General features: G+C 36.8%; 1 protein-coding gene across 2 annotated transcripts in view; it reads left to right on the forward strand.

Moving 5' to 3' along the window:
• CACNA2D1 (calcium voltage-gated channel auxiliary subunit alpha2delta 1) overlaps nucleotides 1-16,559 on the forward strand; it is a 515,558-nt gene that overhangs the window by 454,233 nt on the left and 44,766 nt on the right. For both annotated transcript variants that reach the window (XM_060304737.1, XM_060304738.1), the window contains exons 22-25: nucleotides 775-836; nucleotides 7,643-7,719; nucleotides 9,002-9,022; nucleotides 9,690-9,750. In XM_060304737.1, the coding sequence (XP_060160720.1) occupies nucleotides 775-836; nucleotides 7,643-7,719; nucleotides 9,002-9,022; nucleotides 9,690-9,750 (221 nt within the window). The remainder of the gene's footprint in view (nucleotides 1-774; nucleotides 837-7,642; nucleotides 7,720-9,001; nucleotides 9,023-9,689; nucleotides 9,751-16,559) is intronic.

A 16,559-nucleotide genomic window follows, 5' to 3' on the forward strand; every position in this document is an offset into this window, starting at 1 on the left:
AGTTGACTAAATGATACAATGACTGTAAAATGCCTAGATATTGCCTAACACCAAGTTATATTCAGTGAATATTATTGTTCTGATGAGGATGATGAAGCTGGTGATAACTAAAAATACTAAAAGATTCATATGTGTCATCACCATACCTAATGGAAGAAGTAATGATCATTTCTTTACTACTGTTCAGTAGCTCATAAGAAAGATTCAATATCCATGAAGTTATTTAGCTCTTACTTCCTTACCCTAGTGGATATAGTTGTCTTTCTAACCTTCAGTGATACTAAGTAATTAGTCTCTTATAGTAGATAAGTACTATAATAATGGCTTAATAAGAACAGTAATGTGCTAACCATACATTTGGGTCTAGACACAGTGCGTTAATTTCCTGATATTATCAATTTCTCTTCAACATACCCTACTATGGAAGTATCTGAGCATTATCTAATATTTCAGTCCTGTTTCAATATTAAAATGTATTTTTCAGGAAATGTTTTTAAAGTTTTGAGGTTAATAATTTGGTATAAATTACTAAGATTTTGCACTTAAACGTCCTTAAAATTTATTATGTGGGTATTTTTTTCCCTAAAATGTTGCTTTACACACACACACACCTCATAACAGAATAAATAATTGTAGAATAGTATAGATCAGATATTTGCGAAGAAGGTATTGAATGATGAATGAATTTATAAATAGAGCCTAGCATTCTGCTCTTCATATAAATTCACTTAAATGAAAAGTGATGATGACCATGTCCAACTCTTTTTTTTTCAGAGGTATATAGACAAAGGAAACAGGACGTATACATGGACCCCTGTCAATGGCACAGATTACAGGTAATTAACCTTATTTATTTCTATGTGTGCTGTATAAAAGAATGTTCAGTGCCTTTCACCTATTTTTATTTTTATTATTTATTTATTTATTTTTGCGGTACGCGGGCCTCTCACTGTTGTGGCCTCTCCCGTTGCGGAGCACAGGCTCCGGACGCGCAGGCTCAGAGGCCGCTCACAGGCCCAGCCACTCCGCGGCATGTGGGATCTTCCCGGACTGGGGCACGAACCCATGTCCCCTGCATCGGCAGGCGGACTCTCAACCACTGCGCCACCAGGGAAGCCCTCACCTATTTTTAAGTAGTCATTTTTTCAGTGGATGAATGTTGTCTTTACATACTCATAAGCTATTTTCAATATAATTAAAATAGAAATGTTATCCTTTCCAACATTAAAATGCATTAAAGTTATACATTCTGATTTTCAAAATGAGAAAGATAGGAAAAAGCTAGAAATATAAAATTTAGAAATGAAAGCTTGTATGATATACACATATTTGGTGTTTTATATATTTATGTTAGTAATAATAAATGTTGACATTTATTACTTTGTGGTCATCACCTCCACTGACCTCCTCATTTAAATTGTCATTTAGTTTACATTACTTACATTTAGGTTGCAAATTAACTTAAAAATGAAACGTATTACATCATAGTATAATCTGATATAAAATGCTCAATTGATATAATTTAATCCCATGAGTAGAAATTCTGTAATATCCTGATCCCTTCAATTGACTGGACCTTGGAAAATTGGACAGACTAATACCCTAAAATTTCTTGGAAATTCTCCATTCTTCAGCACTTGCTGAGCATTTTTTTTTTTTTTTTTTTTTTTTTTTTGCGGTACGCGGGCCTCTCACTGCTGTGGCCTCTCCCGCTGCGGAGCACAGGCTCCGGACACGCAGGCTCAGCGGCCATGGCTCACGGGCCCAGCCACTCCGCGGCACGTGGGATCTTCCCGGACTGGGGCACGAACCCGCGTCCCCTGCATCGGCAGGCGGACTCTCAACCACTGCGCCACCAGGGAAGCCCTTGCTGAGCATTTTTTGTTTTGTTTGCTCTAAGGTCACCGCTTTCCCTGTGGTCCTGCTTCCTACAGCCTCATAATACTGAGGCTGTTACGAAAATGTCCTGCTTGTTACTTATTCTCTCTTCCTCCTCTCCCTAACACCTTCCATCTTTGGATCTCATGTCACCAGACCACACCGCGCACCATTCTTCCCTTTGAACAGTCATCTCCCTCTGGTTCCTGTAAGATATCAGTTTCTGTGTGGTTGCCACCCTCTCCTCCATTCACATGGATCAGTGTTTCTCAAAATATTTGAGACATACCCACACTTATATAAAATAAAACGAAAATTGTTTACTAAAATAAACTTTAAAAGAGATGAAAACTCAAGTGGAAAAAAAATGTTTATTACATTTCATAGACATGAAATTCATGTGTCAAATTGCTATAAAAATTCCTAAATGCTTACTCTCAGTTTCTATGCTTAATTAATCATGAGCTGGTAATAGATAGTTTGCAAGTGGGCCAGGTCTCTTGACACACTTTAAATACCAGTGACGTAGATGATTTTTCTGGTGCCTGCACTCTCTTTTTTTTTTTTTAATCTCCTCCCCTCTGATGATCTTGTCATTCCGCTATCTTAGCTACCTACTACAAGGTCATGTTTTACAACTCTAACATTAGGACTGCAAGTCCTACATAATCTTAGTTTGAGATTTTTTTTTATCCAACTCTCAGAGTAATACATTTTAGCTTTCCAACCCCTCCTTCTAATAGTCCAACTGCAACAATCCTTTGACTCAATTGAGACCTGAAATCCGTCAACCCCTTCGACCTTTCACTGTCCTTGCCTTCCTCACGTCCTTGTACCCCTCTTTATTCAACATAAATTCTTTGGGTCTTACTACGTTCACTCTCTTACACATACCATCAACTCCCTGCATCATACTTAGGTTTGGCGAACAGTAGTTTGACCAATCCCAATCCTGGTTAAATTATTACCAACACCACACTGCACCCACACAGCTACAAATGGGAGAAATAAAATATTCCTTGACTGGTGACATCCAAAATTCAGGACCTTTAACCTTAAGTGTACTTCAGTAGTGCCTGCTGATCTCAATAGTCCAGTAAATTTAGGATGCTTCTAGATGACTTTTGATAGCCTCTCTTCACTCCTCAAACCCGTCTCTTTCCCATCCATTTTTCTCTCAGGTGATGTCTTTACTTCTGTTTTTCTCAGTGAAATAGGAAGCAATCAGAAGAGACCTTCTACCGCATAACGACTTGCATCTATATCTCCATCTCCTATCTCTACTTCCATTCACAACACAATAACAAGAGTGATATTATTAATACTTGAGTTATATTGTTTCATTTCTCTAGTCAAAATTCTCCAATAATTTGCTATCTTAATCTCTATAAAATCCGAAGTTTGTCATGACCATTAGAGGACTTACAGCATCTGACCTAATTTATCATCAGTTATCTGAAGTTACCTTCTCACGTTCTCCACTGAACCACCTTCATGTCAGAGCTACACTATCCTCCTTGCTAGTCCTCATAAACCCGGGACCATTCTGCCTCAGGAGCTTTGCACCCGAAGTTATTTCTGCCTAGGATGAATTTTCCCCAGGTATTCACATGCTTACTCCATCTTCACACCTTCACTTACTTTATTGTCACCTCAGTAAGGCCTTCCCCAATAATCCTACCTAAAATGTAAAGTGCCTCATTATCATTTGATATTATATATGTGTATATGCACATACACACACATATATATGAAGCATATATAAAGAAATTTATTTCTACTGTTTGTTGTTTGTCTTCCTTCACTATAAGTTCTAAGAGGGCAAAGTTCTGAGATTGTTAGACTCTGAGATTCTAAGATTGTTGCCTGCTTCATTTATTTTTGAATCCTCAGCTCATAAGTCAGTGGCACACAGTAGACATTCTGTAAATATTTACACAGTTAAATATTTAGATTTTCAATTTGTCTCATTCTGTCAAATCCAAATAATAGTTTCCAAACTTCCATTGCAATACTCAAATATGAGGGCCTCTTTAACTACATATTAATATACAGTTAATATGTAGCCTACTTAATAGGCTGTGGTGGACTCAACTGTTCTTTTCCTAATAAAACGAAACAACACTCCTCCCCCCTCTGCCCCAGAACATACACATAACTTTTCAGGGGAGCCTAGAGTGCTGGAGATTCCCTTAGTAGTGGGTTGCTAGCATGGCACGCAGACTAGGTCTAGAAGAGGGGCACACGGTTACCAATGTCATGAGACACTACCTGCCAGTCTTTCTCCAGTTTTCCAGTTTTTGACATAATTTTGAACCTACTGAATAACACCAGAATGAATGTTTATTTTACTTGCGTCTCTTGATTTCCCTCTCTCATTTCTATTAGGCATCTCTTTACACATATACAATCTTTATGTACATACACAAGTAATTATTTTTCTTTCCGTTTCCATGGTTATTACCACCTTTCATTTTTTTGGATAAACTTGTCAGAAGGTGTGACAGCCAACAGGAAATCTGGGAGCCCTGTCTCGTTAGTGATGATTTCATGATAAAAGGAAATGTTGGATGCACATGTGGGAAAGTGCTCTCTGCCTTTGTTTCTTAGACAAACAAATTCTAAGTTAGAAAAACCATTTCTTTTTGACCCTGACAGTGAGTCAGTCTGATGGTTGGTCCTACTGCAGTCATAATTATACTCTGGGGGAATTTTAAATTCTTACTGTACCTTACTTAAATATGTTTTTAATAGCCTCACAAATGTCTCCTGCATTCATCCCCTTTCCCTCACACACAAGTTGTAATACAGGTGGCCAGATTGATGTTCTTTTCTCCAGTTCTGAGTACGTCTCTCCTTGTTCACAAAACTTTAGTCTCCTTCCATTTTTATCCAAGTTTGGATTCCAAGTCTGAAATTCACATCACACATTTCTAGCCTAACCTGTCTGCCCTGTCGTTTCGCCCACTGCACTGCACTACCCATACAAACCACTGTTCTCTGAACAAGCCCTAACTTCACACCTTTGCATGTTTTCTTCACACATTCTCTTCACAAATCTACAACTCAGAGCCAGATTAAATCTATTTCCATTGTAAGTACTCCTCTGAATCTCTGTACAAATAAATCCACAAATAAGAAGCTAGAACAACATATTACATCTAAATAGAAGGGAAAAAATGGCAGTGTTTTTATTTAATGAATTAGGTATCAAATTTCACTTAGTGATTTCTGTCTCCTTAAGCCTTGATATAACTTGATATAACATATTTTGAAATATAGTAGTTATTTTAACAGAATGTTCTCTTTTTTTAATGAAGAGTTTGATTTTTATGGTGATATAAATGAGTTGAAAAGTGTGTTATATTCCATTTAACTAAGTTAACCATGTTTATGGGAGTCACAAAAATATTGCATGGGCTGTACCATCCATCTGGTGGCCACTGGCTTTATTAGACTTTTATCCCTGGGAGAAAATAAAGCAGACTTGATTTGTTGGTTTTATAAGGAGAGAGACAGCAAACGCTGCATATGGCAGCATCCTTGACTCAGAATGTTGATTGAAGAGCTTATCTGCTATAGGTTGAAGAAATAACTGTTGCCTGAAGAAAAAAATCATTAAATTATGTGTAACCATATTTTTCTATAAAATAAAGTATAGCTTTTAATAGCGACCTGAGACTTGCAGGCCAATAAAATGTATATTCGATATGTCAGTTTTAAAACGTCTATTGTGTTCCTCATGGGTTTCCACACTATTTTTTATGGTACATGAGATGTAACCCAAGCTTACAGTGTGACACTGTAGCAGCCACATGATGTAATGTTATCGGTCTTAATTTGAAGTTTCTCTTAGCAATAAATGCTGATAGGGCAATAAAAATGTCCTAATTTCCCTTGAGAGGCATTTGTGGGAGACAGTCTTCAAATGCTCACTAATTCTGCTCTACATTTTATAAATGGCAAGTGAATCATGAAAGGTCATCTTGCTTTCAGACTAATTGCACTGCTTATTTTAATTTTAATCTCTGCCTCCCCTTAAAGGAAGTTACCTTTAAAATGAATGTGGAGATTTTCATTAAATCTACATAACATTTTATTTCTCTGACCTTTTCCCGTAAGGAAAGTTTATGAATTACTTAATGATGGAGAAAGATTTGGGAATTGGAGGTAACAAGCATCCACTTACTTTGCTATCTTGACTGCATAATTAAATTGTAGCAAATAAGCCCTTGCATTTTTCCTCTTCATAGAGTGAATTTTTAGCATATATTCATAAGAAAAACCTGGAATTTTATATTTTGTCCTGTTCTATATTGCTCATAAAAAATGTATAACAGCATTACACTTTGGACATCCATCCTCAAAGCCTGGGAAACATGAGGCTTGAGTGATTTAAAAGAAGATCTTCTGCAAATGCCTAGAAATACTCAGAAGCCTAGAAATGCACACATTTTTCTGTGCATTGCTAAATTTGGGGTTAAATTGTAAAAATGAATGCTGAATAACTCAATTGCTCACATTAATTAAGCGTCGTTTTTTAATAATAGTTGCATTGGAAATCTTAGAGGTAACCTCATTTTTGGCATTAGTTCGTTAGTTTCCTTCTGTATTCAAAGGATAGCGGAGACCATTTGCAACTGTGAGTATGGATGTGGAATAATTAGTTATGTTCTGCACATGTGTATCTGCCATCGTGAGAGTAGAAGAATTACACATATGCAGTTGTTACGGGAAAGTGCGTCATATTCTGATACCTTTTAACAATTCCAGTATTTTGTGTGTTTTATTCATTGTCAGCTTCAAAATGAGTGCGGTTACCTGCCTGTCATCTTTTCAGTTTGTACAGTCATGTTAAGACAGGGTTGGATGGGTTACCTGCCTGTCATCTTTTCGGTTTGTACAGTCATGTTAAGACAGGTTGGATGACAGGATTGTATGACAGTCCTTGCGTCTAAAATGTTCAGAATTTGGCTTAAGATTTGCACTGGAGCTTTCCTCCAGTGTGTACATGTACCGTGGGACTAGAGTAGCCCATGGCTCTTGTAAACTATTAAAGTCAAGATGTTTTTCCTACTGTGCCTAACAGCAATCTGCCAAATGATATGGGATTTCCACAGTTAATGAACTTGAAATAAATACAGTTACACTGTTGGGTAAGAACCAATGGGATGAGCAAGTTCTATAAAGGAACCTGAATTTCCCTTCCAAAAGACATGGGGGAAATGGCCTAGAAGAGAGTTGTACAATATTAGGTATTTAACCCCTCAAAAGAGACTATGCATTGTGTAATTAGTCATGATAATAATACTTCTTTCATTTGTAATTTTTAGTAGTGTACATTTGCTAGCAAGCACTGTAACATTATGTATAATTCGTTAGGGAGGGGATAGCCAATTGGCATGATATAATTACTTTGCTTAAACGTAGCCCTAGTATTCTTCTATTTTTGTCCACAAAGTATTTTAATATAGTTTTCTGAAAATACAGTATCCATGACATTTCTTCTTCAGCTGATATATGGGCACATTTTGTAGCTTACTTTCCGTGTGTCACTTCTGATTCTCTACAATGTAGAGAACTGGATGGCAAGACCAAATTAAGTACCCTATTTGGTGAAAGCATTTTCCTGTCAAAGTAATACGTCTTTTCCTTCCCATGAGGAAGATCTTTGGATTTTCCATGAACTTGATGTGTCTTTTTTCTTTAAGTTATGTTTCATTTTTGTTTGTTTGTGTTTATGCTTCTCTTGTTTCTATTGCAGTTTGGCCTTGGTATTACCAACCTACAGTTTTTACTATATAAAAGCCAAAATAGAAGAGACAATAACTCAGGCCAGATGTAAGTACTGTGAAAGCGACTTCAGGGTCTGTTTGTTATCTCCTAGTGCCAGAGGTTTAAATACGTCCAGACTTTGGAATACCCAAGGCTTATACATTTTAGTGGGTGTTATTACCAAATCAACAGCAATGATTCTAACCCATTCCAAACATGCAAGGAACAAGAAGTATTCTACATGGATAGAATATGAGCAGGTACTCCAGTCTCACTGGCAGTCCCTACCACCCTCCCCTGCCTTGCTTTGTGCTCATAGAATCATTGCAGTGCTGTGTCCTCTGTTGCTATTGTTTTAAGGGTCTGCTAGCTGGCACAAAATGTTTCACACAGTCTCTACTCATGGCACTCTGCTGGTAGTAGTAAAGTTTTTCTTTTCTTTTTTTTTTTTTTGCATTTGGCAAGAATGATATTATGCTCCACATCGTCGACTTTGTTGGAATAAATTAAATTTTACTGGTCTTTGGCTTTGGTTTGGCAATTAACTTTCTTCTAATTATCCAAATTAATGTTTTCAGTAACTCAAATGGATCAGTTTGGGGTTTTTTTTAAGCGTCATTTGGAATGTGGAGTAATTATTAACACTAGTGCATATTTCAAGTCATGATTAATCTTTGTTTTGGGTGACTAGCTTCAGTAAAGTAAAATGACCATCATATCCTTTGCATATCACTCAATTATTTCTAACCACCGAAATTTTGTCTGTTACAATAAAGTAAAAAATATATATGTATATATATATGTATATACCTTTTACCTCTGACTGTACATGAACTACAGTTTCTTTCCTTTCTCTGTCAGTTCTTTTTTGGTCTCTGCAGTCCTGATTCTCATTGCACATTGTGGTAATTTAGACCTTTATATTTCCGCTTTCACTTGATAGATAGATATGATGGTCTTTTAACAGCCACCAACTTTGCATGAGCTAGTTCTTCACTTGATAAATGAGGGGGTGCCTAGTGGGTCTTTGATGATTGGTAAATGCTTCTGTTTATAGGCTAGCATCATTGGTATTGCACTTGCGTTAGCCACTTTGCAAAACAGACCCTTGAAATAACCACAGTACAGAGAGGGTGCTCTAGTAGTAATTGACAGGACATATTTTCCAGTCTTCAAAAATATGTGTCTTTTCTTGCAGACTACAGCTGTACATAAATAAACCTTTGATCTATGCACAATATTTTTATTCAAGAAAGTCATTGAATAAAATATTGTTTGTGACCCCCCTTTGCTTTTACCCTCTTTTTTTTTTGTTTCCCTGCTTTCTCTTTCTGATGGATTTTCACAGCAAAAAAGGGCAGAATGAAGGGCAAGTATTTTCTTGTTGCTCAATTTCTTTTTGTTTAGTACACTTGACATTTCCACTGATATTTCCATTCCTATTGGATACTATCCTCTGTGCTTCTCATTTGCTAGATTTTCCTCCATGATCACTCAGACCTTAGCGGCAAAAAAGGGGGAAAGAATATGCCTGTGTTTATATACGTAACCTATTTCACTTTCGGTTTTTTTCTTAAATACTTGTGTGTTTTTATCCTTGCACTTTCTAATTCATACTAATATGAAGAATGCTATTAATTCCCTAAAGGCATTAATGGGTTTATTAAAATCATTTTCTTTATCATGATATTGGTAAAATATTTGACATTTTAAATAAATACCTCTGGTGTAACATTGACAAAAGTCACTTTTTAAAGGATATCTTGGTTATAGTAGGGTTAGTTAGTAAATGGGAAAATCATAGACCTAACATTGTCTTTGATATAACTGTTGTAATCCACGTTATGAAATTAAAATTGATTTTATTACTGTAAAGTATTGGGGATCTTTATATTCATTCATGTGTTTCAGTTTAGGATGGAAATAGTCTGTTTTTATTTTTCCGTGTAAGGTTATTTTTCTAATGCCTTCCTATTGACATCAAATCTCAGGATGCATATTCCGGTTTGTCTAACCCTGTAACATTATCTTTGCAGATTCAGAAACGTTGAAGCCGGATAATTTTGAAGAATCTGGCTATACATTCATAGCACCAAGGTAGGTTTTGTTTTCTTTTTTTATAGCTCATTGTGGATATGTAGGGCTTCAAGAACAGGTCTGAGCTGGGGTCAAGACTGCTGTGGATTATGCCATGCCAAATTATGGAACCAAAGGAAACAATAACTTTAAAACTGAAAGAGAATGCTGTTCTTTCATTCATTTACTCATTCAGGTACTTAGCTGCTGTGTGCTAAAGAATATGCTGACTTGGGGATACAGCAGTGAATAGGACAGATGGAGGTTTTGCTTTTGTTGGAACCAACGGTATATCCAAGAAAAACGAAGAGTTGTGAATTTGCATTTGTGACTATGTATACACATACAAACTCTCACTTTCTGTCTCTACACACACACACACACACACACACACACACACACACACACACACACACACTGAGATAGATATGCATAGATATGTACAGATATATATATATATGTGTATATATACACAAGAATGTGTATGCCTCATAGAATGACAACATCATTGATTTTTTTTAACACAAGTTTTTGGGAAATATATTTTAATACAGTGAGATTTTCTCACATAATTTTTAAGATTAGCATTCTTTCCTCCTAACCAATTTTACTTCTCTCGCTTATAATCCCCCTTTCGTAGCTCTAATGTACATCTTCATCTCTACCTCTATTTTCTTATAATTATTTGAAACTCCATTCAAGGATCCAAGATTATTCTTTAGTTCTATTTCTTTCCTTAGTTTTTGACTCCCACTCTCCATCAGACACATGTAATAAGACAAATCAACAGAATTCCTATTACCCTAGGCTACTGAATAAAATCGATTCAGAAGCTTGTAGTATCCAATTCTCACAATTTTTCCTTCTTAAAGAAATTGCTCTAAGAAGGCTCCTAAAAACTGGTATCAGTTATTCTTTCTATTTCTGCATAAGACTATCTGAATTTTTGGTTCTTATTGAAAGTAGGGAATATATATAACTTTTTGAGAAATCTCTGTTAACTAAGCATATTTCTGGCTTTGTGAGTGACTCTGCCCTCAAGCAGTGTTCCTGCTTGAACTGCCTTCAGGCTTGGACACTGCTGATCCCATGCTTTGACATTCTGCCTCCTCTTGCTTAATGACATACTTTTCTGGTTTTCTTCCTCCCTCCCTGGCTGCATTTTCAGTCTCTTTCATGAGCTTCCCTTCTTGTGCACATCACTCATATGAAGCTGCTGGCCTGGGCTCTCTTATCTTCCTATTTTGAGTCTACAGACATACCACAGACGCCCACTATTCTGTGTCTACAGTTTGGGGTGATGGCTCCCAAATCTACAGGATGTTGGTAACATCTAGAAACAAAATAGGCGTACTGTGTGGTTTATTGACCTTACATTATAATATAAGATCAAACAATATATTTCCAGACTTTATGTCTACCCTACATATTTTAATATGAGACTTTATGTTTATGGAGCCTAATAGGAATCTCTCTTCAAGGTGCTCCAAACTCATGATCTCCTGAACATTTGTCCTCTTTGGAAAACTCTTCTTTCTGTGTTGCCTCAGTGACAAAAATACTGTTCTCCCCAAATACCCAGTCTTGAAACCTGATAGATGTCTTTGCTCCCTTTCCTTTATATGGAACTTCTGGTCGATCAACAAGTCTTGCCACATAGAATTTATCTTATGAGTATCAAGTATGTCTGTCAAACTCTGCTGCCTTTGTTCTAGTTCAGGCTAGTGCCTTCCTCACTTAAACTACTAAGGCTGCCTCTTAATTGATCTCCCTGCCTCCAGTATTTCTCCCTTACTTCCAATTTCTGTCTCCTTTCTGTAAGCAGAGGGAGTCTCTAAACTTTCAATAACATTATGTTTCTCGGCTGTTAAATACTAACCAGTGGCTTCGTATTATCCCCATGATAATCGATACTGTATAGGAAAGCTTTCAAATCTTCTGTCACTAGGTCCCAGTTTACCAGTGTGGTCCCCTGTACTCTAAATCAGGGGCTGACAAGCTACAGCCTGCAGTTTTACGTATAAAACTTTATACGTAAAGTTTTATTAGAACACAGCCGCAGGCATTTGTTGATGTATTGCCCGTGGCTGCTTTCACTACAAAGGCAGAGCCGAGGGGTTGTGGCCTAGACCTTTTAGCCCATAGAGCCTGAATCATTTACTCTCTTGCCCTTTAAGAAACAGTCTGTCAACCTCTGCTTTAAAGTCTAGCCACACTAAACTTTTCTTATTTCCTAAAATGCATTGTTTTTTCCTCCTTACTGCTTTTCATCCACTCATTTTCTTTTCTATTTTGGATTGAACACACACACCTCCGGTCCTTCCCAAACTCCAACTTGAAAGCTCCTTGATCTGGGAATTTCTTTCCCATCATCACTGGATTAGACATCCTTGCTGACTGCTTCACAGAATCCTGTATTTCCCGTACTAGAGTACTGGCCACCTTTCATTTTATTTTCCCCAACACAGACATGATGGCATCTGTCTGACTTACCATTCAATACTCAATATCAAATCTACTGATTGGCACACAGTGGGGGCCTCATAAATAGTTGACGACTGGAGAACCTATAAATGTATGAAAAGTATTTTAAAAATCATATTATTAATTATACTACCTACAATCTTACTAGCAATTTTTTGATACAAGTAACTTTGGGCCACTGCTAAAGCTAGTTTTAGCTGGAAAGCGGAATATTAATGTAGCACAGGGGTGAGAAGAGGTTGAGATACGGGGTGCCCTGTGTTGAGACTCTCCCTCCGAGCATGGTAAACGTCCAGGAATTCCCAGAGAAGATAAATATCTCTCTCAATCTCAATTCCCAATTCATAGACAGTGGATTTTGTTATAGTTCAGCAACGATTAGCATATGGATCATTTCTGTGGCCTGTCACGTTCAATATCAATATGACTGGCTGGAAGACTAGAATTCACCTGTGTGTTCGGGGAAGGAGCAAATAGCAGAGGAGGGAAGAAATGTCGTAGCTTGTGGGAGAAACAATGAGTGTTAACATGTGTTAACATGTGTTAACATGTGTTAAGCCTTTTACATGTATGATTCACATGTATGATTTGATTATATTTACCCCTCAAAAGAGCTCTCTAATAAATTAGTGTTATATATTATCCTATTTCACAGATCCGGAAACAGTTTTAGAGATGTTAAATAATACGGGATTTGAATCTGTTTCCTTGCTACTCTAAGGTATAAATATCTACACTGAATATGCAAATACTTAGGGAATCTCAAAAGAATGTCCAGTACAGCTGAGTAAAATAGTTTTGTAGGGAACACTTCCTGGAAACATGAGCATTGGATGTGTATTCAAAGATTTGTGGAAAGTAAACTGATAGAAAATTGGGATAAAGAAAAAATTGGTGAGAAAAGGGAGACATTTATGTAGCATAGAATATCCAGCATATGTTTTTGTCACTGTTATTAATGGGAAACAGTGAAGCAAACTCTAGAGAAAGACTTTCAGGATCTGTTTCCCAGATTTTCATGGTCATAGCTGTGTTACTCAGATTCTCTGCATCTTAGTTCCTTTACTTGTAAAATGGTGCTAACAATAATACCTACCTCATACAGTTTTTATAAGCTTTAAGTGAGATAATATTGCATGCAGAATATTTAGCATACCTCTTGGTATGACATGATCTTAAATAAATATTATTTATTATTATTTTTTTGCGGTACGCGGACCTCTCACTGCTGTGGCCTCTCCCGTTGCGGAGCACAGGCTCCGGACATGCAGGCCATGGCTCAGCGGCCATGGCTCACGGGCCCAGCCACTCTGCGGCATGCGGGATCTTCCCGGACCGGGGCATGAACCCACGTTCCCTGCATCGGCAGGCGGACTCTCAACCACTGCGCCACCAGGGAAGCCCTTATTTATTATTACTGATGGTTATATTAAGAGGTCAGAGCAGGAGGGATAGTTATTTAATAAAAGATGTTATGGGAATTTCCTGGTGGTCCAGTGGTTAGGACTTGGCACACTGCCATGGGCCCGGGTTCAATCCCTGATTGGGGAAATAAGATCCCGCAAGGCATGTGGTGTGGCCAATAATAATAATAAAGGATGTTAAAAAGCAGTTATTTTAAAATAATTTAAAGAAGAAAGCTCGTGAAATTTAAAGGTAGAACCATTTTTGTTAATTCTTAAATAATTAAACTCTTTGATCCTAGTTAGTACTCGGTTTTTGCAATTTCCTTAAATTTTGAAAACTGGAAAGGAAAGCATGGAGAATACAGATGTGTGGAGCATTTTTCCTATCTTTAAGAGAATTACAGTCATAGGGATGAAAGTCTACAACATGGATTAATTTTTCTATCTTTCTTGGATAATCAGAAATGAGAAAGCACTTCAAAGATAAGTTAGAATAAGAAAGAAAAGTATGTGATCACCAGTAATTCAATGCTAATTTGAGATGTATGACCTATGTAAGTTCGTGGAATAGAATGAGAACAAACTGACTTTCTAGAAATAAATAATTTGCCAAATTTCTAATACCAAAGATCTTTTAGTTTGCAGCCATTTAAGTTACAAATCCCATTTCGGTCAGAAACACAAAGTGACCAAAAAAGATTATATAGCTTTGAGGCCCTGAAGGTATTTTCAGCAAATCGAAATTGAATTTGTTCCTTTAAAGCCATCCAGAGGTTTCTCCACCTTGCTACTTCAATCTTGTTTAGGGGAAAAAAAAAATTCCTCAGAAAAGTAATGATCAATATGCATAAGATTGATCTCTTTTAGAAACACAGTGCCTCATAGAAAGTTTATCAGCAAAGTCTATCCCACACGTCCTGAGGGAACTCAGCAGTTGTAACCACAGTTATTGCCTGTCATGCACTTTCCTGGGGTGGTTCCTTTGGGAGAGATCTTAAGAAATGCTGATTATCTCCAGTTGTCAACTCCCAGGCCTATGCTGAACAATCATTAGGCTAACAGGCAACCGATGTTGATGCTGTCTGTCTAGACGTACATTCACATCCCAAATATTTCAGTCAGGCTCTTGCTACTTACTACGTAGTGCACAGGCACCCTGCTCTGCCTGGTGTGTAACTTTCTGTTGTCCCGGCTCATTCTTACTACTGGAGAACTCATTCCCCTGACACAACGTTCAGCGTTGTGTTTTCTCACGTCGCAGTTGTTTAAATTCTTTCACTTCTACTCACGTCCTAATTCAACAACTTTCCTTAATGGTAGTTCAGCACTTTCACTGCTTTTGCCATTAGGATACATCAAAAGTCAATAATATCTTTAGATTCCTTCAAAGTTGGGCACAACCGAGCCAGCAAGGATCAAAACAGAAACAAAACATAACATGATGACGTTGTCTAAACTAACTGCTCACAACACTGACAGCCTTCTATTGGTAGAGGTCAAAGCTGCTTTTGGCCTGAAGCTTTGTAACTATAAAAGCTCACAAAGTTCAAAGCACAGTGTAGGTTATGTTAAAACACTAATTAGGGATCTGAAGGCTTGGCTTCCCTTTCCCCTCAGGGCTTGACCACTTGCTAGTTAGGTGCCTTTGGGTAAATCTTTTTATATCTTTGAATCTCAGTTTCCTCACTATTAAAATATTAAATTACCTTCTGATAAAGTTATTTTTAGGATTAAATGATTGAAAGAAAATTTTAGAAATGCCTTCTAGACAATAACATCGAATTTTAAAATTCCATGTTTTATTAATGATTTTATTAATAATTATTTCATTTAGTCCTTCTAAAACATTCTATTTAATCCTTCTAAAACTTTCCCATCAGCTTCTAATTCTGTGCGATCCTAGTTCAATGTATTGGCCTTTTGACTTCCAGGCTAGTGTTATTTCCAAAAAAGCATAGCGTTGTGGGAAGAAGTCAACTTTAGCTCTGTCAATAATTTAATGGGTATTATGAAAACTTTTTAAACCTTGTCTTTAAACGAAAATTTTCCATTGCATTTTTGTCTTGAATATTTGATTAACCAGTCTGTTAGTTGTATTAACCTAGTTATAATTGCAATCTTCTTATAATATTTATGTTGCCTTACATTTATTCTTAATTTCCAAAACACTTAGGACAGCAGTTCTCAAAGTATAGAACCCTGTGGGTTCCAAAGTCTCTTTCAGAGAATCTGCAAGGACAAAGCTGTTTTCCTAACAACGTTAAATGGCATTTGTGTTTTTCATCATATTGACATTTGCAGTGACAGTACAAAAGCAATGGTGAGCTGATACCTTATCAGGAATCAAGACAGTGGTACTAAAGACTACTGGTAGCCACTGTAATCTTCATTGCCAGGCACCCACATTGGGGAAAAAGCCAGTGTCACTTTAAAATATCCTTGACTAAAGCAGTAAGAATTATTAATTTTACTGAGGTTTACCCATGAGTATATGTCTTTTAATACTGTGTAAAAAAAAAAAAGGAAGTTTTACTGCATACCGGAGTAACTTGCCTATCTCCAACAATTGTGTGAATTGAGAGCTAAAATAGGAGATTCTTGCTTTTTTTCCATGAGATATCATTTTACTAGAAAGAATGAATGACAGAGGAACTGTGGTTATTCAGACTTGGGTATTTGGCAGACATTTTCTCAAAAATTAGTTAAGTGAGCCTTTTACTTTGAAGAAAACAACTGGAGTATTTGTTCCCAATGACAAAACCTGAACTTCAAACAAAAATTAGAATTTTAGGAAAGTTACATATTCATTACTGTAAGCATGACAGCTTCCCCATAGTTATATAGACTTATCTGGTGAGATCAGTGATGTTATTAATGAATGTGAATTTTCATTATTGTGTAATAAAATATGTTACCGTTTAGAACATCTGCGTTATTCAT

Source organism: Globicephala melas, chromosome 9, assembly GCF_963455315.2.
Source record: "Globicephala melas chromosome 9, mGloMel1.2, whole genome shotgun sequence".
Lineage (NCBI taxonomy): Eukaryota > Metazoa > Chordata > Mammalia > Artiodactyla > Delphinidae > Globicephala > Globicephala melas.